At 45.3% G+C, this 27,527-nt stretch overlaps 1 protein-coding gene across 1 annotated transcript; it reads right to left on the minus strand.

Moving 5' to 3' along the window:
* Positions 1-27,527, minus strand: LOC310868817 (voltage-dependent calcium channel gamma-1 subunit-like; the record flags this gene model as incomplete). The annotated part of the gene is made up of 5 exons (XM_083779288.1): positions 1-236; positions 2,295-2,432; positions 4,696-4,767; positions 26,238-26,337; positions 27,387-27,527. 5 exons carry the CDS (start codon positions 27,525-27,527, stop codon positions 1-3), a joined length of 687 nt encoding a protein of 228 aa, XP_083635414.1.

Below are 27,527 nucleotides of genomic sequence, written 5' to 3' on the forward strand. Positions count from 1 at the left end.
CTAGTCCAGTATGGTCTCGGGCTCGGCGTCCATGCACGACTCCCAGGGGTTGCGGGGCATCTGGGGCATGGAGACGACCAGCAGGGCGGCGCCACCCAGCAGCAGCAGCGTGAAGGAGGTGCAGGCGCAGAAGAAGGACCACGAGTAGTAGTACTCGATCCAGATGGTCTCGTCGCTGGCGATCATTCTCTTCACCGACTGACGCATCACCTCCACCGAGATGATGATGCACAGGCCTGTGGGCGGGGGGGAAGGTTAACGACAACTAATGAAATAACGAGATGATGATGCACAGGCCTGTGGGCGGGGGGAAGGTTAACGACAACTAATTAAATAATGAGATGATGATGCACAGGCCTGTATAGGCGGGGAGTATAGTCAGAGCCTTAGATATAGACAGAGTTACGCAAACTGCGTTCACCTCAAGGGGCTTCAGTCCCTTTATTTTAGATTGTTTTGAAGTAATTGTACAACATAAACATTAAAGAGACTTTAGTTGTTACTGTACAATACTTTAAAACAGTTGTCATGCTCGAACACTCGGTTTCTTCCCCCTCAATGTCATAACTCTTCTATTAGATGGCTCTGAGTATAGTTAACGGAAACTAATTAAATAACGAGATGATGATGCACAGGCCTGTAGGCGGGGGGGAAGGACAGCCATGGAACAAGGTTATTATAGAGGGTATGCGTGACATCATCGTCGTACCCGAAAGTTATACAGGAAAGCAGTGGCAAAAACTACTTTCTGGCCTTGACAGCCCATATATCCACACAGAAAGGTGTATCCTGTACTGTCTCTCCAGATTGGATGAAATTGGTATCCCGACCACTCACTTATAGCCTCTATTATAGTTATCGAAAACGAATTAAATAACTAAAACAATAAATGTAAATACATTTTTGTTAACTTAAGAAAATTAATACGACACACCATCATGGCACCTTGTGGTACGTGACGTCACTTGTTTACAATCTAACAAATAACCGAAAGTATAAAAAAGTCACACCCGTGTGAACTGAGTGGTGCAACTACCCCCCGTCCCCCTCGCTCTCTTTCTATCCCTCTCTCTCTCTCTCTCTCTCTCTCTCTCTCTCTCTCTCATTAGCAGGCAACAGTGCAGCACTCTCTCTCTCTCTGTTTCTGGCACAACAGCGCACAACAGCGCCCCTACTGGTACTAATAGTCATACTCATGCTCATTAACGTCACACGGACACATAGACACATAGGTGAACACGAACATTGCTGTTCCCTTGGAGTGGTTGCACCACTCAAAAACTAAATCTATGGCCCAGGCGGTGGCGTAACCGTCTGGGCACCCAACTGGCAATCCTAGTCGCAGTGTGCCGCGGGTTCGACTCCCGAGCCCGACACGGCCTTTACTGCATGTCTTCCCCCATCTGTCTCTCTCCCGTTTCGTGTCAGCCTACTGTCTGTCCCTTCAAAAACCAATAAAAGGCGTATGCCGCAAAAATAAATATCTTAAAGTCTATCTATATCTATATCTATATATATTAGGGCCGGGACTAATTGCGATTAATTTAGATTAATTAACTACAGAAAAACTAATCGCGATTAACTACAGATAAATTAATCGCACCTTTTCTTTCACCGCGGAACGTTTCTCACTGGGCTCTTTTCTATAGTACTGAAAACTGGAAATAATAAAAAGTCACCCCATTTTGTGTTGTCTAGAACTGGAGGTCTGACAAAAAACAGTAACAATATGAAGTAAGTACAGCTTTGTGATGTCACTGAGATGTACTTGTTACTGTTACTAATTTGTTTTCAGACCTCCAGTTCTAGGCAACACAGAATGGGGTGACTTTTTATTATTATTTCCACAACAGGTATATTAATGACAGTAAAATGTTGAAATTAGTGGTATCCTGTAGTCACTATTCGTTGATTCACTGGGATACCAAAAAACATTAAAAAAAAAGGTTTCTCGCTGTTCTCGGGTTGAATATTGATATGCGATTAAAATGCGATTAATCTAGATTAATTAATCGCAAAGCCTCTGATTAATTAGATTTTTTTTTTAATCGAGTCCCAGCTCTAATATATATATATATATATATATATATATAAAATATATCTAACACAAAAACTGACTCGAAGTTGAGGAGTGCCTCAACTTCTACAATCCAAGTGCTTGTCAAGGTGGGGAGGTCCCCAGTTCAAATATGACTATTTGGGGGGGTCCCAAGTTTAAGTCCAATTAAATATGAGGGGGGGGGTCGCAGCACTGAAAAGGTTGCGGACCACTGCCATTATACAGCATGGCTGACCTGCGAAGGCGAAAAACATCCCGGCGGGTCGGAGCAGGTAGTCGCGTCCCTTCCCGAAGGAGAAGATGACGCACACACTGCCGAGGAGCATGAAGAACAGGCTGAACATGGAGATGGCAGCCGCGGAGATGTTGTACTCTGTGGAGAAATACACAAACACAACATGTTGTATACTCTGTGGAGAAACACACAAACACAACATGTTGTACTCTGTGGAGAAACACACAACAAATACAATATGTTGTACTCTGTGGAGAAACGCACAAACACTGTAACATGTTGTACTCTGTGGAGAAATACACAACAAACACAACATGTTGTACTCTGTGGAGATTAGAAACACATAAACAACATGTTGTACTCTGTGGAGAAATACACAAACACAACATGTTGTACTCTGTGGAGATTAGAAACACATAAACAACATGTTGTACTCTGTGGAGAAACACACAACAAACACAACATGTTATACTCTGTAGGGAAACACACAACATGTTGTACTCTGTTGAGAAACACACAACAAACACAACATGTTGTACTCTGTGAAAAAACACAGACAAACGAAACACAACATATTGTACTCTGTTGAGAAACACACAACAAACACAACATGTTGTACTCTGTAGAGAAACACACAACAATCACAACATGTTGTACTCTGTAGAGAAACACACAACAAACACAACATGTTGTACTCTGTAGAGAAACACACAACAAACACAACATGTTGTACTCTGTAGGGAAACACACAACATGTTGTACTCTGTGAGAAACGCACAACAAACACAACATGTTGTACTCTGTAGGGAAACACACAACATGTTGTACTCTGTGAGAAACGCACAACAAACACAACATGTTGTACTCTGTAGGGAAACACACAACATGTTGTACTCTGTGAGAAACGCACAACAAACACAACATGTTATACTCTGTGGAAAAACACATACAAACGCAACACAACATATTGTACTCTGTTGAGAAACGCACAACAATCACAACATGTTGTACTCTGTAGAGAAACACACAACAATCACAACATGTTGTACTCTGTAGAGAAACACACAACAAACACAACATGTTGTACTCTGTAGAGAAACGCACAACAATCACAACATGTTGTACTCTGTTGAGAAACGCACAACAATCACAACATGTTGTACTCTGTTGAGAAACGCACAACAATCACAACATGTTGTACTCTGTAGAGAAACACACAACAAACACAACATGTAGTAACACTGTCTCTAACCATAACTGCGCGTGCAGCCACGCCGTCGGACTAATGCCACGTTGGAAATGCGAGCGGATCCCGGACCGCGAAGGCTTTCAAAGTGGGCCATATTCCAGAAAAAGGTTGAGAACGACTGATTTAGTGAGAGAGAGAGAGAGAGAGAGAGAGAGAGAGAGAGGGGGGGGGGGGAGTGAACTAGGGGATAGTTTAGACACCTAAATATTGCACTAGAGGGAGTTATGACACAGATAATTATCCTCTAAACGAGCCCGAGTTAAAGCATGGAAGTTATTATTGTCCAAACGAGCAAACAGAGTCACTCGTCTCCATAACAGCATGGAGGCCTGTTATAGCATGGAGGCCTGTTATGGACAGGCCATGCTGTTCACTGGTCCCCACAGTGGGGTCCGGCGACCCCCAGGGGTCCTTGGAGTTCCAGGGGGTCCCCCCAGCTAAATTCTGGGCGCGAACCCCTTTTGGTGTTTTAAAGCATTATGCTTTAGCTCATAGCGCGGCACCGAGTGCCACGCTACGAGCTTGTAGATCTGCTATTTTTGAAAGATCGTGAAAATGGGGTGAAAATCTTTGCATTCTTTCAGAGCGAACGTTGTGAACTCAAATCTTTGCTTCTGGGTCCCTGCCTGGATCAACATATTTTCAGATGGGGGTCGGCGGCCAATTACATAATAATTTTTGGGTCCTTGACATGAAAATGTTTGAGAACCACTGACACAGAAACATGAGGTTTTTCAGAAAACTGTCAGAATTTAGAAGGCATTTGTAGAGTCGTCCTCAGGTCTAAATGGGCTAAAGGAGCTTTTGTGTGACTGAAGCATGTGGACGTATAGTATAGGGCATTTATTAATGAACTGAAAATAAAGATTATAGAAATTAGAAAAGTGGAGATATGATGTTTCATGGCCGACCGCGACGATGGCACTTCCAACTGAGACAGAGAGATGAGGTGCTGTTTTCATCTCTGCAAGTTACTGCTATGACGCCCTGCTGTGTGCGTTATGTAACGGTGTGTGCGTGCGTGTGTTTGTGTGTGTGTGTGTGTGTGTGTGTGTGTGTGTGTGTGTGTGTGTGCGTGCTTGCATTCGTGCATTCGTGCGTGCGTGCGTGCGAGTGTGTGCGTGCGTGCGTGCGTGCGTGATGGACAATCACCTTTCTGTGTCTCGACTTCAAAAACGTCTGCCTCGCCCGATGTGAAATGTCTGAAGTAGGAACAGTTCTTCACTGAGAGAGAGAGAGAGAGAGAGAGAGAGAGAGAGAGAGAGAGAGAGAGAGAGTTAATTAGGGTATACTCATACAGTATATAGTTCCTATTCAAACTATTCCGGTCTGTTTAACATGCAGTAAACGGAGGATAAGTTAACTCATCAAAACGATGAAAGACGCCTGAGGGCGAGAATCGACCTCGCCCTTTGCACTGTCCATTTATGGAGCATGTATTGAGTGTAACTTTGTGCTATTTCACAGATATAGCACTGACGAAGTTCTTAGGACCGAAACGTTTGCTTTTTAATTGCACCATGAGCACAGAGCACCATAAGAGCATGATAAAATAAAAGATCTAAGATCTAAGATCTCAGTCTAAGGAGTTTTTCTTCTTTTTCTATACGGTGAGCGAGTCTTTTCCCGTCAAAGTTTCCCTTATGTTTTTGAGACCACCGCTACCGTAGTCAAGTTTGAAAAAAAGGACGAAGAAAGGCGCAACAGTTTTCTCAGTGCATGTATTGAGTGTAACAGGGTTTGATGAGGTCAGATCAACATATGGAATGTCAACAGGTCATATGCTTCATATAATGGAGATCTAAGGGTGGCAGAGTCCCTATACCTGATGAGGGCCCGGGTAGGGGCGGGCCTTCATTTTCGGTTTGTCTGTTGAGAACTCTAGTTTTCGCTGGCTGCCTGCTTTCTAAACAAATTTGTTCAACGCATCTACAGTATATAAAGAGTGCTGGGTTTACTAGTTACGACCCGGAAATTGCTGATCTACAAGCTCTCAACGAGTCGCAGCGCAACACTTTGGGAGCTGATCTGCTATTTTTGAGTGGTGCAACCACTCCTACAACCAGCTTGCAATGTCCTCGTACCTGTTTGTTTGTTTGTTTGTGTGTGTGTCTGTGTAAGCACGAGTGTGTGACTTAATAATAGCAGTAGGGGGCGCCAGAAACAGTGAGAGGGGTAGTGACTCTAATGAGAGAGAGTGAGAGAGAGAGAGAGAGAGAGAGAGAGAGGGGGGGGGGGGGGGGAATTGCACCACTCAGTTCACACGTGTGTGATTTTTTTGTTCATGTGTTGTTTTTCTTTCTTTTATGACGTCTAAATACATGTAATCAAATCAAAACCCCTCCCACCGTCCTTTCTTTCAGAGATTAAACCCATAAAACATATCCGTGTGTGTGTGTGTGTGTGTGTGTGTGCGTGTGCGTGCGTGTATGTGTCCAGGCAACAGGGGAGCTGTTTGTGACTCGGTGTAATAAGTGAGAGACTCGCTAAACGGGTAACCATGGCAACAGCTAGGCTGCTTCCGTGCACGCCGTCCAACTCCTGAGTGGCAAATGAAGCGGGGGGGGGGGGGGGGGGGGGATGGGAGGGGGGTGAAAACATGGATCCATTTTCCACCAAGTCAAGGGTCACATTAACGCAGAGGAAATGACTGGCTGTGTGCTTTATTGCCTTATTATCCGCTTATCTCTGTGTGTGTGTGTGTGTGTGTGTGTGTGTGTGTGTGTGTGTGTGTGTGTGTGTGTGTGTGTGTGTGTGTGTGTGTGTGTGCAGTGTGTGCAGTGTGTGTGTGTGCGTGTGCGTGTGCCTGTCTCGACTGTTGTTGTGAGCTGTTGTTGGGTGTGTCGACTGTTGAACACCGCGTTCGGGGTACGGAATGAAAAGGAGGCATTTGGCATTGCTTTAACGAGTTGGAGTTTTATCATTATGATCATGCAGCTCTATTAGTTAAAGTGTGATTGTAGTAGCTTCAATACTGCAAGTGTTCACATTTTGTCAGCGCTATTTGTGTCATGATTCTTTCCACTGGGGGATGTAATCTTCTACCGCTCTCACCTCTGAGACTCACAGATCTGATAATAATCTACCGCCTCATAATCATCAGCTGCACGCGCGCGCGCAATCACGCACGCACGCACGCACGCACGCACGCACGCACGCACGCAAACCTTTGAGGCATAACTAACCTGACCTCTAAATGTCTAACCCAGGCATTATATGACCACAAAATACTCCCAACTCAACTCCCCAAATCATTTTAAACAATAAAACAACCATTTCTCTTGTGAGGGAAACATTTCCTCATAACTTCTACTACATCTGTGGGGAGATTTGGTCGATTTGGTCGCCACGCCACACCACACACGCAGGCACGCAGGCACGCACGCACGCAGGCACGCACACACTCACGCACGCATGCACGCACACACGCACGCACACACACACACACACACACACACACACACACACACACACACACACACACACACACACAGGGAACACATACAGTACATAAGACGTCCACACACATTAATCTCACAGCTCACTCATTAGTTCATGTTATTTCCCAGCTGAGCGCGGTGGTTGATGCGATTTCTACAGCTATCACTCTGTCATGTGTCGTTTTGTTGGAAGGGTATCATTGCATAAGAAGTCACCATTGGGGGGGGGGGCTCTGTATCATTAAGTACAGTAGTTAAGTAAATGTACTCCGGTTACTTTCCGTTTAATTTCAAACCTTTGTTTAAGCTCGAATTAAGGCATGAGGTTGTGACCTCATTTGTGTCATGATCTGTTGTATACACTACTGTTACTTTGCAGTGATGTCTTGAGCCTAATTCCAACACCCAAAATCTCAGCGACTCGCTCACTCACACTCGCTCACTCCAGCACGGCAATGTTACTGTGAAATTGGTGACCTGCCGAGATATGTGACCATCTTGTGGAATTCACACAACTTCCATATGGGCGTCTTTAAATACGTGGCCTATAGGTTGAACTGTGAGTGGCCGGGATTTTGGATAATGGAATTCAGCTCTAGTGTTTACTGTCTCCTGTTTTGCCTACCTGCCTTGTGTCTGACCTTGTGATTGATTAGTCTAGTTTTCTCCACCTAGTTCCCGTTATTATCCCAGCCAATCCTGTGTTGATTGGTCAGTTCTGTTCACCTGTGTATGGTATATCTCTGTGCCAATTTGAACCGTGTGTTCCCTGGGTAAACAGTACTTGAGTTAGACTAGTCATTGGTCCGAAGAATGACAACCCACCTCAAACCCTTACCTAACCATAACCGCAACCACGGGAGCAGGCGCTAATCCGAGCACGGGAGCAATGCTCCGTCGGATTAAAGTATGCCTCCCGTGTTCCCTGCTAGTTCATTAGAGTTGTTGTTGTTTATGGTGTTTTTGTTCCAGTCCTGTAAACTGTTCTTGTGTGTTTTCCGGAGAATAAACCAGTGTTAATTTGACCTGCTCTGCTCTTGCCTGTCTGCTGTTCTGCATTTGGGTCCCACTAGCTTGAGTCACACGGTGACAATTCGCAGCGATGATGAGAGAACAAAGATAAAACACAACAGCAGTAGCATTTAGCTTCAGCCAATTTCATTTTGATCACCTTTAACTGTTTTTTAACCCATTTAGACCTGAGGACTTCTTACAAAAATCCTGACAGTTTTCTTGAAAACCCCATGTTTCTATGTCGGTCGTTCTCAAACATTTTCATGTCAAGGACCCCGAAGAATTATAATGTAATATGGCAACGACCCCCATCTGAAAATATGTTGTTCCAGTGACCCTCCCAGAAGCAAAGATTTGAGTTAAAAACATATATGAATATATATATATATATATATATATATATATATATATGAATAATATTTATTCAAAGATTTATTTTTCAAAAATAGCAGACCTACAAGTAGTGCGGCACTCGGTACCGCGCTATGAACTTGGAGATCTGCTATTTTTCAACAGCTAAAGTATAACATAATGCTTAAAACACCAAAAGGGGTTCCCGCCCCAAAATGGGTTTTAATATGCTGATACCACTTGATAGTATCGATACTGGTGGAGATGATCAAATAAACTAAAACAACAGCTGCAGCAAACACTGAAACAGACAGGAAGACACATAAAAAAACAATAATAAAAAAAAAAAGCTAGATACAAAAATGTATAAATTTATTTCTTGGCCGGTTTAAAAACAATTACAAACAGATACACAATGCATTATCTTCATCATGGATTTAAACTGTGCAAGTGATGACACAGAAACTAACTTTATAATGTGTTGAAGGGCATTCCAGACCAGAGTTGAGGGCATTATAAAGTGAGTATGTACTCTCCTTACTACGCCCTAGGGATGTTGAGTAAAAGTAAGTCATTTGATCTCGTACATGCAGCTCTCATTTTTCCAGGACAACATCGTCTCGGACAGATTAAAGCATGTGTCCGTATGAGGGGTGGTGTAAAGTAACTTATACATCATGTACTCAAGTACTGTACTTTCAGTATTTACAATCTCCAATACTTGTACTTCTACTCCACTACTATCGCAGAGGCAAATAATATTGTACTTTTTAACTCCACTACAATTGTTATTGAGCATGCAGAAGTTCCGACGAGACTCCCCTGGTTGATCCCGGAAGTATAATTTCTCTAACATCATTAGGGTCATCTTAGAATCGTCATATAAGTGTCACGGTTCGAGACCAGAGAGGGCAGGACCTAAATGCAGGACGACAGTCAGGAAAGGTTCAAAGTGTTTATTAACACCCAAAACCAAGGAACACGAGGAGCATAGGGACAACAAACTGTGACTATAACTAATAATCCAACAAGGAAATGAACAAACGGGGGAGTATATATAGACACAGGGAGCAACAGGACACAGGTGAAACTAACTGACAATCAACACAGGGATAGGCTAAGGCCTGGGCTATACGTCTCTAGGTTTTTATAAAACGGATATTTTCGTACTCCGTTGTCGTATGGGCAAGGGCCCATACGACAAAGATATCTGTGTCCACACATACAACCCAAAACTATCATTTTTGACTCCAACAAGCATGCCAGGCCAGTAGGTGGCGATAAGAAATATGTAACGCAATAGAAAAATGTTCTGAGCATGCGCGGTGAGCTGGTTTCCCAATAAATCCCCCCACGTAACCCGGTATTACTAAAAACAAAACAAACAAGGCATGCAGACAGGACTCCGTCTAGTGAGCAACTTTGGAACTCACCTTCTAATATAAACACAAACCCCATTTTCCCAGCTGACTCGCTACCCTAGTGGACTACTACGCACACTTGTAATCTATGCTTTGCTTCGCTTCGCTGGTTCGCGCCCCACTGCTTTTACAACCGCAGACTTTTTAATAGTTTTTGGATTAAGGTTGCATTAAAAAGACTGGATTAAGGTTGGTGAACGATGTGTTGCTTCCCTGCTTGCATACATAACCGCAAGCAGGGGAGCAACGCATCCTTCACCAACCTTAATCCAAAAACTATTAAAAAGTCTGCAGTTGTAAAAACAGCTGCAGCAGTGGGGCACGAACCAGCGAAGTGAAGCAAAGCATATTCTTTTCTTAGTCTGCGTAGTAGTCCACTATAGGCTAGCAAGGCTGCTGGAAGAATAGGGTTTATGATTATATTAGATGGTGATGATCCGCCCGCGCGGGTGGCGCTAGCTGCCATCGTGTTTGTCGTTTCTATGGTAACCTCACGTTCACCCCGGAAGTTGTTCGTTTTTCAATCCATGAACTGATGCGCATGCTCAGTGTTAAAAGCAACAACGAACATGCGCGACTAGGGAGGTGACGTCATCCTTCCTCAAAAACGCATGACTACACAGCTTCACCATCCGGATCTTTTTGAAAATCTCCACTTATTTATCCGTTGCCAAAAACCTCCGTTTGAGTGTCCGAAAACGCCGTTTGCGTCTGGCTGAAAGGCCCAAACGCACATAGAAATGTGCGTTTGAAAAAACACCCAGAGTCGTATAGACCAGGCCTTAAGACTAAAAGGAAGAAGTGCAAAACATAGGCTAATCACAGTACTGGTGAGACAAGGCAGGTACAGAATACAGGGACAGACAGGAAGGCACAAAACAATGCTACAAAATAAAGGTAGGCTACACAGTGCAAGATGAACTAACTGGAAATAAGAAACAAGGAACACAATACTAAAAATAACAGGAGAAAAGTAAAGTAAAACACTAAATAACTACAAACCAAGAAACACATGTCACGGAACGTGACAATAAGCATCGTGGTACAAAAATAAACAAGCTGTGTCAGCGATTGTTGGGGAGGTGTGTCTGTATCGTTTACGATAGTCAGTCATATTTCATACAGTCTGTTATATAAAATATTAAAAACAGTTTTAAAATGCATGTTATTTCTGCTTTAACTAATTCTGGCGGCAGTAAGTTAGTAACATTAGCGTTTTCTCACAGTCAGTTGATACTTCATATCCATATGAATGAAACCGTCGGGATCATTTGTTTATCTTTGGAACACAGTTCTAATTTGACGCGATACAAGAAAGAGTCTATGGGAATTCAGAAAGAGTCTATGCGAATTCAGAATGGGTGGAAGAAGAAATATTCTATGGAAGAAAGAGTCTATGGGAATTCAGAATGGGTGGAAGAAGAAAGCGTCTATGAAAGAAAGAGTCTATGGGAATTCAGAATGGGTGGAAGAAGAATGCGTCTATGAAAGAAAGAGTCTATGGGAATTCAGAATGGGTGGAAGAAGAAAGAGTCTATGAAAGAAAGAGTCTATGGGAATTCAGAATGGGTGGAAGAAGACAAAAGGCGACCCAGTTATAGGATGTGTGACGTCAGGCTTCGGTGCTATTGCTCGTCATTCGTCAAATAACTGATTTATTGAGTGCTCTTCTCATAATGATGGTGACCTTTTTAGCCAAGGTAAATGAGTCACCTTCCTGAAGGAGCACTTCACCTAGTTTCAACATTATGTTTGTATAATTGGTCCTTCCTTAGTAATGTTCATTTTAAGATGGCACCATTTCGGTCCACTCCCTCCTTGTTGCCTCATTGGTGGGCGCCATGCCTGTGCCAAGTTATTAGAAACTACAGTCTTTTCTCTTCCTTAGCGTTAGCGTGCTCTTGCATTCTCTTGCATTAACAGTTCTACTGTGTAACGTGCACTCCCCGCTATTTAATGCATGTGTCGGTGGCGGTGCTGCATAATGATTTGTTTAATGTTTCGCCGTGTTTTAATAATTAAAAAGAAAGTGCGGATTTGTCGCGGACCTGGTGACGAGGCCGTCGCGTTATGATGAAGACACCGGAAATCAAGCCTTGCTCTGGGTTGCTAGGGCTTCTGGGAAAATGAGTTGAATGCAAGTGAACAAAGGGGTTTGTTTGGACTACAACGTGTTCGCCTCGCATCGTGATGGCGGCATGTTTTTCTCTTCAACAACAAACCATATGGGACTATTTTCCACCTGATTTTTGCCGATCAAAGCTGCAAATACTTTGGCGTTATGCTCCAAAGGTAATAGATCAATCCTGGCAGCCTAGATAGGATGGATAGATTAATCTAAGGCCCTGAAAGTGTTAAAACATTTTTTTAATAAAAATCTGAAAATCGTCTATTTTCAAATGGCCACGCCACAATAAAAATATTACCACTGGTCATTTGGTTCCATTTGTACGCCCTCTGTGCGCGCGCGCGTGTGTGTGTGTGTGTGTGTGTGTGTGATAAAGTAATATTGTGTTTTGTTCTGTTTATATAATTGTATATGTATATCTTTTTTTTTATTAGAGAACCTTATTATTATGAGCAAAGCGAGTGAGAGGAGCTCACTCGGAGCTGGTGATTCATGAATGGCACTTATTATCAGCATGACTGTCTGAGGCTGGGAGGGCGTGCACGTGTGTGCACATCATGCACGTGTGTGTGTGTGTGTATGTGTGTGTGTGTGTGCGCTCGTGCATGCGTGCGTGGCGTAGGGTGTGTGATCTTCACCTGTTGCCACGGCGATAAGATTCAACTTCAGTTCAAACAACACAACAGTGATTTCATCCACCTGAGGACGATTCTACAAATGCAGTTTTCTGAAAAACCTCATGTTTCTATGTCAGTCGTTCTCACAGGGTTAAACCTCATGTTTCTATGTCAGTCGTTCTCACAGGGTTAAACCTCATGTTTCTATGTCAGTCGTTCTCACAGGGTTAAACCTCATGTTTCTATGTCAGTCGTTCTCACAGGGTTAAACCTCATGTTTCTACGTCAGTCGTTCTCAAACATTTTCATGTGAAGGACCCCCAAAAGTATATGCAATTGGCCGCCGACCCCTATCTGAAATATGCTGTTCCAGAGACCCTCCAGAAGCAAAGATTTGAGTTAAAAACGTTCGCTCTGAAAGAATATATCCAAAGCTTTGCACTACATTAAAACGATTACGATTAAAAGAAATAGCAGACCTACAAGCTCGTGAGCTTATAGGTCTGCTATTTTTCAATAGCTAAAAGTATAACATAATACAAAAAACACCAAAAGGGGTTCCCGCCCAATATGATTTAAGTAAATCTGTGTCCACCATTGCAGACCACTTAGACCTGCATGCTGTTGATGTAACAAGGTCACAATTATAGTTTTATTGTCATGGTTTAAATCCCGTAGGAGAAGGAGGGAGACCCGCACACTGCCACTTGCTGGTTCAAGAGCTTTTTTATGTCATGTCAAAGTGCAACATTTGGGTATTTCTTTCGACCTTCCTCAGGCATGATTCAGAACAGGCTGCATGACTCACTATTGTTTCAAAGGGATAGAGCAGTGGTTAATCCCAAACCTTTTCATGTCAAGGACCCCCAAATTGACACTTATGGACCCCCATTTGAAAAATATATGACAGTGACCCCCATAAGAGGAGATTTTTACGGCAGGGATTTCAACCCGTTCAATTTCAGGGACCCCTCAAGTTTGACATGCATATTAATTAGTCTACAGACCCCCATGTCATTTCTATCTCTGGGACACCCCGATTTATATTGTAAAATCACTGTTAATGTAACTCTGAGAGTGTACAAATGGAACCATATGGACCCGTTGTCCATTTGGTTCCATAACTATCATTTAGCTGGGGACCCCCTGGAACTCCCTCAAGGACTTAAAAAAAGAATCGCATGCATAGAATTTCTAGACAGAAAGTAGCTCATAACATGTCTACGGTGGATTTTTATGAAACAAAAGCTCGGCAGATTGAAAGGGGATAATTCAAGCTTGGACTTGAGCTACAATGATGGTGAGTTTAACGTTGTTTAATACAAGCAAAACGCAATGGTAATGGCATTTCTATCTTTGGACCCCAATTTATATTGTAAAATCAATGTTAATTGGACCCAATTAACATCAGGGTCCATTTGGATCCATTTGAACACTCAGAGTTACAGAATCATAAGGGTCCCTTTGGGAACCACTATTACAGGGTTCCAGGGTCTGTTGTAGCTGCAATTAGCAACACTAGATTGTTTTATAATGGAATTAATCTAGAGTTGCAATACCCTCCATTGACATACCATTGATCCAAATTGCCATTCTGATCTGCTTGCATTAATCAACGTTAAACTCAACAACATTGCAGCTGTACGGAAAGCTTGAATTATCCTCTTAAGCTGTAAAGTTTTTGTTTAATAAAAATCCACCGTAGACTTGCTATGAGCTACTTCCTGTAAATAAATTCCTATTGGAATTTGGAAGCACTCGTTCTTCGTAAAGCGACATCCTGCTGCCTCCGGCATTATATGTGCAAGTTCAAAACAGGTTGTATAAGGTCTGTATCAGGACTGTTGAGTGATATCCAACAAGCAATTTTTTATAAAACAAAAACTTTACAGATTGAAAGAGGATAATTCAAGATTTATGTACAGCTCCAATATTGGTGAGTTTGATGTTTATATACAATTAGATAGGACTTTTCTGTTGAAAATGAACGGGCTGTCAATGGGAAGTTGCACCTAGTTAGCACCTTGCTGGCAAGATGGCTGCGGTCTGAATATTGTCAATTGACATCCCATTGATCCAAATTGCCTTTACGATCTGCTTGCATTAAACTCACCATCAGTGCAGCTGTAGGGAAAGCTTGAATTATCCTCTTTCAAACTTTGTTTGTATCATAAAAATCCACCGTAAACATGTTCTGAGCAATTTTCTGTAAAGAAATTCCGTGCCGTGATAGTTTTTCTAAGTGTTGCAGTTTGGAAACACTCGTTTGTATTAATGGGTCGTGCTGTCTCTGCATTATGTGCAAATTCGAAACGTGTGGTACGCAGGGCCATTCAGTGACTTCGACAAGCACTTCCAAACTCTAATACTGTCAGGTGTAGGTGAGGTAAGGACCCAAACGCAGGACAGCCAGGCATGTAGTGTTGGAAACCATGAAATGGTGTTTTAATTCAGAAGACAGGTGAACATGAAATAACTTAAAACAGACTGAAACAGGTGACAGGATACAATGACTCAACAAACACTGACTGGGGAACAAGACTGATATACACATGAGGGTTGATTACAAAATGAGACACAGCTGGAGCAAACAAACATAGAACCATGAAAACTAGACCAGGGAACAAAACATAGAAATACAAGACCTAGACTGTACAATAAATGACAAAAGTCTGTGACTGTGACAGTACTTCCCCCTCAAGGGACGGCTCTTGACGTCCCACAATGTCCATGAAGAAGAGGGACTTGGGGATAGTGGAGGGGGCAGGCTTGAGAGCGCAGGTAGACAGGAGGGCAGGCAGGGAAAGGGGCTAAAAACCCCCAGAGCGTTCTTCCAATGCAGTGCTGGGACAAGGATGGGGCATAGAGAGTAGGTCCAAAGAGCAGGGAAAGGGGCTGAAACCCCCCGGAGCTTTCTTCCACTGCTGGACAGGAACAGGGCATAGTGAAGTGGGTCCAAAGGGCAGGGAAAGGGGCTGAAACCCCCCGGAGCTTTCTTCCACTGCCGGACAGGAACAGGGATTGACAAAGGGACTGAAGTGGCATAGGACAGTCAATACTTGCATGACCAGGACTTTGAGTGGAGATATTGGAGCCATCACGACCAGGACTTCAAGGAGTGACACTGGAAACTTGCACAACCAGGACATCACAATCAAACTAGCATGTGCTTCAGTAGTATCCCCTCCAAGTAACAGTTGACCAGCCGGTGTATCAAACAATTTCCCCAACAGTCGACCAGCCAGCTGTAGCACCAAAAATCCATTTGCCACTCATAGGGCTCGTACTGCAGTCACAGAACCATACAGCTCACTGGGTGAATGGCAGCCTGTGTGGTAGGTGGGTGCTGTCCGCTGGGTCCATTTGGTTGAGTCATTCTGTCAGGTGTAGGTGAGGTAAGGACCCAAACGCAGGACAGCCAGGCATGTAGTGTTGGAAACCATGAAATGGTGTTTTAATTCAGAAGACAGGTGAACATGAAATAACTTAAAACAGACTGAAACAGGTGACAGGATACAATGACTCAACAAACACTGACTGGGGAACAAGACTGATATACACATGAGGGTTGATTACAAAATGAGACACAGCTGGAGCAAACAAACATAGAACCATGAAAACTAGACCAGGGAACAAAACATAGAAATACAAGACCTAGACTGTACAATAAATGACAAAAGTCTGTGACTGTGACAGTCTGTCACGATCTGACGTTTTCTGCTGTGTTCTAGTGTTCCTTGTTCTTAGTTTGTGTGTTTTAGAGTTACTCTTATTTTGTAGTCTTGTTCCTGTGTTTCCTGTTTGCCTTGTTTGATGTCACCTGCCTTGTCTCACCTCCCTGTATTAGTGTAACCCTAGTCACCTGTGTTCTGTTTGCCTGTTAGCCTATCCTATTGTTGATTGTCAGTTGTGTTCACCTGTGTCCTGTTTTTCCCTGCCCTTATATACTGCCCTGTTCTGTCAGTGCCTTGTCGGATTATTATTTGTATGTCTCGGTGTGTTCTGTTCCTGAACCTTTTGTCAATAAATGTCTTGCATTTGAGATCTTCTGCCTCAGCCTTGCTGTCTGCTCTTGGGTCCTACCCTCTTGCCCCGCACACGTGACAGAATAATCCGACCAGTTGGACCCAGCGGACATAGGTTTGTTTTTTGTTTTTTGGCTTTTTTGGATTTTTGGATTTTGCCATGCTGCTAAGGCTGTCCACAATGGCCGACAGCCACCAGCCCAGACTACCTTTTGCACCTAAGGACTTTGGTGTAACAAGGGACGTCTTTTATGAGGATACTCAGTTCCTTGTTCAACTGGAAAAGTATTGGAGGCAGAATCCTGTATTTGCCCAGTTCATGGGTTTTTTCCGATGGGAGAGTCAGGGAGCCATTTTTCCCCAAGTGCCTCCTCTGCCGGCAGCCCTACCTCCTCTGCCTGCAGTCCCGTCTGCAGCCCCGCTTCCTCTGCCTGCAGTCCCGCCTGCAGCCCTACTTCCTCTGCCTGCAGTCCCGTCTGCAGCCCCGCTTCCTATGCCTCCAGTCCCGTCTGCAGCCCTACTTCCTCTGCCTGCAGTCCCGCCTGCAGCCCTACTTCCTCTGCCTGCAGTCCCGCCTGCAGCCCTACTCCCTCTGCCTGCAGTCCCGCCTGCAGCCCTACTCCCTCTGCCTGCAGTCCCGCCTGCAGCCCTACTCCCTCTGCCTGCAGTCCCGCCTGCAGCCCTACTCCCTCTGCCTGCAGTCCCGCCTGCAGCCCTACTTCCTCTGCCTGCAGTCCCGCCTGCAGCCCCGCTTCCTCTGCCTCCAGTACCGTCTGCAGCCCTGCCTACTGTGCGTGCAGCTCTGCCTGCAGCCCTGCCTACTGTGCGTGCAGCTCTGCCTGCAGCCCTGCCTACTGTGCGTGCAGCTCTGCCTGCAGCCCTGCCTACGTTGCTTGCAGTGCTTGTGCCTGCAGCCCCACCTGAAGCCCCGGCTCCTGCAGCCCCGCCTCCAGAGCCTGCAGCTTCCCTGTCATCGCCTCCAGTGTCCTCTGCCTCCTCTGGTCCTCCTGGCCGACCACCAGATGACACATCCGCCTCATCTCGTCCACCTGGCCGTCCTCCAGACACCCCCGCCTCATCTCGTCCGCCTGGCCGTCCGCCAGACACCCCCGCCTCATCTCGTCCGCCTGGCCGTCTGCCAGACCACGCCTCTTCCTTCGTCTCGTCTCGGCCTCCCGGCCGTCCGCCAGACGGCGCCTTCTTCTCCGTCTCATCTCTGCCTCCCGGCCGTCCGCCAGACATAACCTGCTCACTCCTGGTCCATCGTCCAGGCCACCCACCTGAAGGCACCTACACTGCCCCTGTCCAGTCTTCAGCCTGTGCTTGTGGTGTCCTTGCCCCCATACCCCTTTTCCTGGTCCAGTGACAGTTTCCCTCCTCCGGACCCCCTCCACCCACCCTGCTCATTTATTGTGGACAATCGTTTAGGGATGTCTGGAAGCCATCCCTTAAGGGGGAGGCACTGTCACGATCTGACGTTTTCTGCTGTGTTCTAGTGTTCCTTGTTCTTAGTTTGTGTGTTTTAGAGTTACTCTTATTTTGTAGTCTTGTTCCTGTGTTTCCTGTTTGCCTTGTTTGATGTCACCTGCCTTGTCTCACCTCCCTGTATTAGTGTAACCCTAGTCACCTGTGTTCTGTTTGCCTGTTAGCCTATCCTATTGTTGATTGTCAGTTGTGTTCACCTGTGTCCTGTTTTTCCCTGCCCTTATATACTGCCCTGTTCTGTCAGTGCCTTGTCGGATTATTATTTGTATGTCTCGGTGTGTTCTGTTCCTGAACCTTTTGTCAATAAATGTCTTGCATTTGAGATCTTCTGCCTCAGCCTTGCTGTCTGCTCTTGGGTCCTACCCTCTTGCCCCGCACACGTGACAAATACTCCAACACTGGGAGGAAAAAAATTTACTAGTTGACTGAATTAACTTTGAACTTTGAACTTTTTACGCGAAGCAGCATTCACAGAGAAGGTAAACTTCAGGGAACGTTCTAGAAGACTTAGTGACAGTCTAACCACAAATCTTTTTCTTCTTTCAGCTAATTCCCTCAGCGGTTTCCATCTCCTGTTCTGAGTCTTCCTCAGTCACTCCAAACATATCTGCATGTCCTCTCTCACCGACAGCCTCCATAAACCTCAGTCACTCCAACCATCTCTGCATGTCCTCTCTCACCGACGGCCTCCATAAACCTCAGTCACTCCAAACATCTCTGCATGTCCTCTCTCACCGACAGCCTCCATAAACCTCAGTCACTCCAAACATCTCTGCATGTCCTCTCTCACCGACAGCCTCCATAAACCTCAGTCACTCCAAACATCTCTGCATGTCCTCTCTCACCGACGGCCTCCATACACCTCAGTCACTCCAACCATCTCTGCATGTCCTCTCTCACCGACGGCCTCCATAAACCTCAGTCACTCCAAACATCTCTGTATGTCCTCTGTCACCGACAGCCTCTATAAACCTCCTCAGTCACTCCAAACATCGCTGCATGTCCTCTCTCACCGACGGCCTCCATACACCTCCTCAGTCACTCCAAACATCTCTGCATGTCCTCTCTCACCGACGGCCTCCATAAACCTCAGTCACTCCAAACATCTCTGCATGTCCTCTCTCACCGACGGCCTCCATACACCTCCTCAGTCACTCCAAACATCTCTGCATGTCCTCTCTCACCGACAGCCTCTATAAACCTCCTCAGTCACTCCAACCATCTCTGCATGTCCTCTCTCACCGACAGCCTCCATAAACCTCAGTCACTCCAAACATCTCTGCATGTCCTCTGTCACCGACAGCCTCCATAAACCTCCTCAGTCACTCCAACCATCTCTGCATGTCCTCTGTCACCGACAGCCTCCATAAACCTCCTCAGTCACTCCAAACATCTCTGCATGTCCTCTCTCACTGACGGCCTCCATAAACCTCAGTCACACAGATGTGCTGCCATCACCAAAAAACCTACATCAGTGGTATGGCGAGGATCCAACCTGCCCCCTCTGCCCAGCTCCAGCGACTCTCAGACACATCATGTCTGGTTGCAAGACCAGCCTCACACAATGCCGCTACACCTGGAGGCACAATCAGGTCCTCAAGAGCCTGGCTGCAGCACTTGAGATCAAGAGGAGTGCAACAAACTCCTTACCCCCAAGAACAAGCAATCCCAGCAAAACGACAATATTCATCCGGGAGGGACAAAAAAAGCCCAAGCATCCTTCAACAAAGCCAGAAACTGGACACCTAGCCATGGCCCGCGACTGGAAGATGCTTGTCGATATTGGCCAGCAACTCATTTTTCCACCTGAGATTGCTTCCACCAACCTTAGGCCAGACATGGTACTCTGGTCCCCTTCACGCAAGTCTGTGTACATAATAGAGCTCACAGTCCCATGGGAGAACTCTGTTGAGGAGGCCTATGAGCGCAAGAAACTGCGATACACAGAGCTGGCAGCAGACGCAATTCAGCGTGGCTGGAATGCAAAAGTCTGTCCAGTCGAAGTGGGATGCAGAGGATTTGTGGCTTCTTCCACCATCAGGCTACTGAAGGAACTTGGCATCCATGGACAGGCTCTGCGGCAGACAATCAGAACACTTTCTCAAGCAGCTGAAAGAGGCAGCCAGTGGATCTGGATTAAAAGGAAAGACCCTTGCTGGGCTATAAGAACATGACCCCCCCCCCCACACACACACACACACACACACGCACACACATCTGAGAACTCCATTCAAACCCCTCAAACATGAGGGCATATGAGGTATGCGGTCAGCTGTATGGCTGGCTCAGGGAAGAGGACGCCCCTGCCTTGCATAGTCCCGTGGGAGGCAAATCTCAATGATTGGGCATGGGACAGAAGCTAAGGCTTGATCACCCTTTAGCTGGCCACCTTTGATGAGGGTGTATAGTGTTGGAAGGCCGAAACACCCGCTGATTCAAAGGCACACTACTGAGGATGTGTCCCAAAATTGACATCATACCCTAGTTGAAATACACCTCCTAATGCCACTCTTAACATCAAGGCAATCTCATGTGAGCCCACACCATCTATTGGCACAATGGACAACATCACGTCCCGTGTTTTATGATTCTCCAAACATCTCTGCATGTCCTCTCTCACCGACGGCCTCCATAAACCTCAGTCACTCCAAACATCTCTGCATGTCCTCTCTCACCGACAGCCTCCATAAACCTCCTCAGTCACTCCAAACATCTCTGCATGTCCTCTCTCACCGACGGCCTCCCTAAACCTCAGTCACTCCAAACATCTCTGCAGGTCCTCTCTCACCGACAGCCTCCATAAACCTCAGTCACTCCAACCATCTCTGCATGTCCTCTCTCACCGACAGCCTCCATAAACCTCAGTCACTCCAAACATCTCTGCATGTCCTCTCTCACCGACGGCCTCCATAAACCTCAGTCACTCCAAACATCTCTGCATGTCCTCTCTCACCGACAGCCTCCATAAACCTCAGTCACTCCAAACATCTCTGCATGTCCTCTCTCACCGACGGCCTCCATAAACCTCAGTCACTCCAACCATCTCTGCATGTCCTCTCTCACCGACGGCCTCCATAAACCTCCTCAGTCACTCCAAACATCTCTGCATGTCCTCTCTCACCGACGGCCTCCATAAACCTCCTCAGTCACTCCAACCATCTCTGCATGTCCTCTCTCACCGACAGCCTCCATAAACCTCAGTCACTCCAAACATCTCTGCATGTCCTCTCTCACCGACGGCCTCCATAAACCTCAGTCACTCCAACCATCTCTGCATGTCCTCTCTCACCGACGGCCTCCATAAACCTCCTCAGTCACTCCAACCATCTCTGCATGTCCTCTCTCACCGACGGCCTCCATACACCTCCCGGCTGGCCTTCCTGATCTCCTCTTCCTTGGCAGTGCCGTCTTCAGCATCCGTCTCCCAGTGTTACCTAGACTGAGTTTTTTTTAGCTTAATTCGATCTGAGACTAAATGGCTTCTAAATTGTCTTTCACAGAAGAGGATCTTTCCTGCCCTTTGTGTCATGACATCTTTGAACATCCTGTTGTCCTTTTATGTAGCCACAGCTTCTGCAAAGCCTGTCTGCAGGAGCGGTGGCGAGAGACACAAGTGCAGGAATGTCCGGTTTGTATGGAAATGCATTCATTAGATCATCTACCCTGTAACCTGGCTCTGAAGAACCTGTGTGAGACCGTCACACAGTGGAAACTTCAGAGATCGAATGAGGTTCTCTGCAGTCCGCATGTAGAGACATTCAAACTATTCTGTCAGGAATGTCAACAGCCAGTGTGTGTTGTGTGTCGAGATTCTAAAAAACACACCGACCACAGATGCACACCTGTTGATGAAGCTGCACTGGATTACAAGGAGGAAGTCCAGAAATCACTGGAGCATTTGCGAGAGAAACGGAGTACCTTTAAAAGAGTTATGACAGAGTATGACCAAGCAGCAGAACACAGAGATGCAGATGAAGAAAGGGTTTAAGATGCTTCATAAGTTTCTTCATGATGAAGAGGAGGAGTCTATCACTAGACTGAGGAATGAAGAGCGGCAGAAGAGTCGGATGGTGAAGGAGAAGATTGAGGGTCTGAACAGAGACATATCAACCATTTCAAACACAATCAGAGACATAGAGGAGGAGCTGAAAGCTGAACACGGCTCATTCCTACAGACCTACAAAACCACAGTGGAGAAAGTACAGCTCACACTGCCGGAACCACAGCCGGTCTCAGGAGCTCTGATAGACGTGGCCGAACACCTGGGAAACCTGGCCTTCAGCGTCTGGGATTACATGCGGGACAATGTCGTCGACTACACTCCCGTCATCCTGGACCCCAACACTGTCACCGACACTGTCACCTCCAAGTTATGGAGGAGGGGGGGGGGGAAGCTTCCTGACAACCAAGAGCGGTTTGCCTGGTGGTACGGCGTCCTGGGCTCTAAGGGCTTCGACTCAGGGACTCACAGCTGGGATGTTGAGGTTGGAGACAACGCATTCTGTGAGCTAGGTGTGGTAGTAGAGTCTAACCAAAGGCAGAGCAGAGGTGTAGGAGGCCAATACTGGGGAATAGACATAAGTAGATTTGGTTGTAATGCACGTTCCTCATCAGAGTCATGCACTTCTCTCTCAGTCTCTAATCAGAAACCCCGGTGGATCAGAGTCCGTCTGGACTGGGAACAAGGAAAGCTGTCCTTCTTTGATCTCGATATCCAGACAAACCTGCACACCTTCACTGACACTTTCACTGAAACACTCATTCCGTACTTTTGGAATAAGGATTGTGATCACCCTGTGAAGATATTACCAGATGAGGTTGACCGTTGCTCTTTTCGACGGTCCCCTGACCCATTTGAGACGTCTTCATCTTCGTCCGAGTACGAGTGAAGAATCGGTGACCAAACGGCTCATCATCTCTGGGATGATGATCAGTGCAGACCAACGGGTCAAAGTTTACTCTCCACAATGTGACCTCATCACATCAAAAGCAGAGATACCTTTCTGAGTGATTACTGGTGGAAAAGGTACTCCATGTTTTAATGAAGTGAACGTTTCAATACTGCAATGTAGAAATACTGTTATTTTAAGTAAAATGTACAGAAAATAATAAAAGTCAAAGTATTCATAATGTAGAATGTCTCATTTCATTTTTTTTTAAATGTATAAAAAGTATTTTGAGTATTATTATGTAGTGAAGTAAAAGTGGATCCGAGATGTATAATGGAATAGTATTTGGGAATTGAAAATGTTCCAGTACAAATACCTCAAAATGGTACTTAAGCAAATGTACTTTTCACCACTGCTCTCCACAATGCGACCTCATCGCATCAAGAGCAGAGATACAGGCCGTGATCCCTCCTCGAGGCGTTTACATACACCAGGGGGGGTCCAAACGTTTATATTAGAAAATATTTAAACACCCAAGGGCCAACAATTATATATAACTATCATTTCAATATTTAATATCAATGGGCTTTTGTCATCTTAAATAAAATCTGTAAAGCAAAAGATATATCGCGCAAATCTTCAACTCAAATGTCAAATCCTCTACAGTTCAGAAACCTGGAAAATAACTAATGAGCATTTGTGCCTGTCGCAGTTGCTGCCGGCCGTTAATTGGGCCGCCTCAGCATCTCATTCACATGATTCACTGAGCCAATCACACACTCACTCCATCTATACCGGCTACTTTAACCCGAGGTTTGCATTTCTCCTCCTGCTTCCTTCCTTGCTGCTGTATACAAACCTGCTGCTCACCCACCTCCACCCCAGCTACCACCTGTCGTTTTAGGATCTACTGTTTAGGTACGGGGGATTCAGAGTCCCTATGGTCGGGACTGATGCGCTTGATCTGAGTACCTAAAACGCAGATCCAATACATCGCCAAACCATAATAAATATATTGCTCATCTTATATTCAATAAATATATATTCCATCCATTCGTGAGTTGTCCTGACTGAACTAACATACTCAACAAAATACAAACATTCTTCAACCGCTGCCTCCGACGCCTACTAGGAATCTACTGGCCCAACACAATATCCAATGCCAACCTGTGGGACCTCACTAGCCAAGACACCCTAGAAGCACAGATCAGGAGGAGGAAATGGACATGGATAGGACACACACTGCAAAGACATAACAAATCAATAAAACATTCACTAACATGGAACCCGTGCAGGAGGAGGAAGAGAGGAAGGCCTAGAGCCACCTGGAGAAGAACCACGGAACAGGAGATGAAGGCGCCAAGGGCTGTCATGGCAACAACTGGAGCGGAGGGCACAAGACTGAAGGGGATGGAGGAGCCTCATCGATGGCCTCTATGTTCCTCAGGGAATTTAACCCATTCTGACCTGAGATCAGATTCTAAAAAATGTCTTCTACATCCTGACAGTTTTCTGAAAAAGCTATGTTTCGATTTTTCAAAAATAGCAGACCTACAAGCTCGTAGCGCACCACTCGGTGGCGCGCTATGAGCTTGTAGATCTGCTATTTTTCAATAGCTAAAGCATAACATAGTGCTAACACCAAAAGGGGTTCCCGCCCAAAATGGGTTTTAAAGGCCTGAGTAAGTAGGCTAAGTCTTTTGTCAGTGTGCGCTGTGAACAAAAAAGTGTATCTCAGCCTTTTTTCATCCTTTTTCATGTCACATTACCAAATGTAACCAAGCAAGACGGGTAAAACTAAATAAAAAAAGATGAATACAAGGAACAATTAATTAAGGAACACTGACAAATATCTGGGAAATGCCCATGTTAAATAAAATAACTTTAATGTAAAAAATGTCCCATACTGTTGGGCAGGCCGTTAATAATGCAACTCAGATATGAAGCTGCAGGCCGTATAAAACATGTTATCACCTTATCACAGGCAGCTGCTGCTGCCTCTCTTTTAGTTCTCCTCCCCCCCCCCCCCCCCCCCCCCACACACACACACACACACACACACACACACCATGACATCACTGAAGCTGCGACGATATCACCAATCACTGCTCACCCCAACACATCACTCTGTTTTTACTTCCTGTCACTAAGTCAGTATAGTCTCGTGTACGGTGTTGCCAGACTGTTCTCGTGTTGCCAGACTGTTAACCTCTCAAAATTGCCAAATGCTTCCGTCATACAGTCTGGAGAACGGAAGCTCTGATCATGAGAAAGCGATAAACACTGACCCTTCGTTCCTCTGACCAGCTTCTCCTGGTGGTGCCAAAAACCAGGCTGATGCTCAGAGGAAACCGGGCTTTAGCAGTGGCAGCTCTCAAGCTTTGGAATGAGCTGCCTCTGCACATATAAGACAAGCCCCCACCCTTCAGGTGTTTAAATTACGCCTCTAGACTTATCTTCATTCTTTGGCATTTCCACAGCATGAGTTGTTTTCTGATGTTTAAAGGTGACGCTGTGTATGTTTTTTTTTATGTTTTACTGTAAAGCACACAAATGTATCCTAATACTGTAATACAAATCAAAATCATCTAATCATCTATAGCTTGCTGCTTAGCAGAAATGGAAATTAAAAACAATAAAATGTAAAGATAATTTTAAAATATATTTTTGTGAACGGAAATGGCAGCTTCCTTACTCGGATTTTGGTGTAGGTGAGGTGTAGTTTCGCATGCTTTTGGTTAGACATACCATTGGTCCGATAACGACAACCTATCTCAAACCCTCACCCTAACCCTAACCTCCCACGAGGCAGCACACCTAAAACTAAATTTAACCCTCTCCCAACCCTTAACACACCCCTCACCAACCTGAATCCGGTCGTCTTAACACACCCATCACCATCGTTAATCCGGTCGTATTAATGCACCCCTCACCAACCTTAATCTGGTCGTCCTAACGCACCCCTCACCAACCTGAATCCGGTCGTCTTAACGCACCCCTCACCATAGTTAATCCGGTCGTCTTAACGCACCCCTCACCAACCTTAATCCGGTCGCCTTAACGCACCCCTCACCAACCTTAATCCGGTCGCCTTAACGCACCCTTCACCAACCTTAATCTGGTCGTTTTAACGCAACCCTCACCAACCTTAATCCAGTCGGACCAATGCTATGTCTAGCCAATGCTATGTCTAACCAATGCTATGTCTAACCAATGCTATGTCTAACCAATGCTATGTCTAACAAAAGTATGCCTCCCCAGAACCTAGCATTCGGAGATTGTGGAATAGTTGTCTGGCTACGCGAGACTACTAATTCAATATACCTCCAGGTAAGCTGAGGGGTCCGCAGCCCGTCCTGTTGGGGTCTTCCTCCCTGATGAACATGGTCTTCTTGCACAGCCTCCATAGGCCGAAGTGAGCCGCCTGCCGCCATGCGTGCACACCAAGGTTATTAATGTGAGAGTTAAAGCAGCGGTCCTCCTTAATGCTCATTATGAGATGACACCAGTTCAGAGGAGCGCTGTGGACAGTTCAGAAACCTGCTGCATGCCTACCAGTGACATCATTGTTATAGTGCATGTTTGGTCATTTCAAACAACATAAATAGGTTTTTAGGTTTTTACATGATTATATTCATTTTACCTTGTATGTACTTTTTCTTTTTACTTTTGACACATTCCTGTAACTTGAAAAGAAAAAAACATTTACCTGTATGTAACATCTGATGTGAGGGGAAACCCTTTACTTGTACATTTTGTGATAAAAGCTTTTCTCACTATTTTACTTGTAAAACTGTGATGTGACAATCATGCTGATTGACTGCTATAGGCAGGTTTCTGAACTGGCCATTTGTATTGTCAAAAATACATCATCGTACATCATGACGTAAATTCTCCATTCATTGTCAATGGGAATTTAAGACGAAAATCTACACTAATAGCTGACTATAGGACGCGCTAGCTGCCCTCAAATAGTGAAAATAGCAGATCTACAAGGTCACAATGTGTTGAATCCTGACAGTTTGTGACAGAGCGGCAGTGGCTCAGGGGTAGAATGGCAAGTAGAGCAGCCAGATGAGAACCGTGAGGTTCCTAGTTCAATCCCTGTGGGCTCAAGTGTCCTTGAGCAAGACTCTGAACCCATAATTGCTCCTGATGTGAAGGTTGGTCCCTTGCATCAGTGCATGCATGGTTTCCTCCGCCATCGGTGTATGAATGGGTGAATGTAATGCACAATCTACCTGAAGCGCCTTGGATACACCATTTACCATTTTGTAGATCTGCTGTTTTCACATTTACCATTCAAAACTGAAATAAAATCTACTAGGTAAAACAAAGTATTTAAAATAAAATAAAAACTAAACTGAACCAAAAGCTTAAATGAATCAAAACGAAAATTGAAAATGAAAAGTCAAAATAAAATGAAAAAAGAAAATTAAAGAAATTAAAAACAAAATCCCAAAGTGTGCTGACCTGGCAGGTGACGTTGACACGCTCCACCCAGGGACTGAGCACGGCCCAGTGGTCGGTAACCACGGCGACCACCATAGACGCCATGCCCACCACGATCACCACCGACGTCAGCTTCACCTTGGTCGCCTGCTCCCACAGCAT

Source organism: Protomyctophum parallelum (genome assembly GCF_964188405.1).
Source record: "Protomyctophum parallelum genome assembly, chromosome: 13".
Classification (NCBI taxonomy): Eukaryota; Metazoa; Chordata; class Actinopteri; order Myctophiformes; family Myctophidae; genus Protomyctophum; species Protomyctophum parallelum.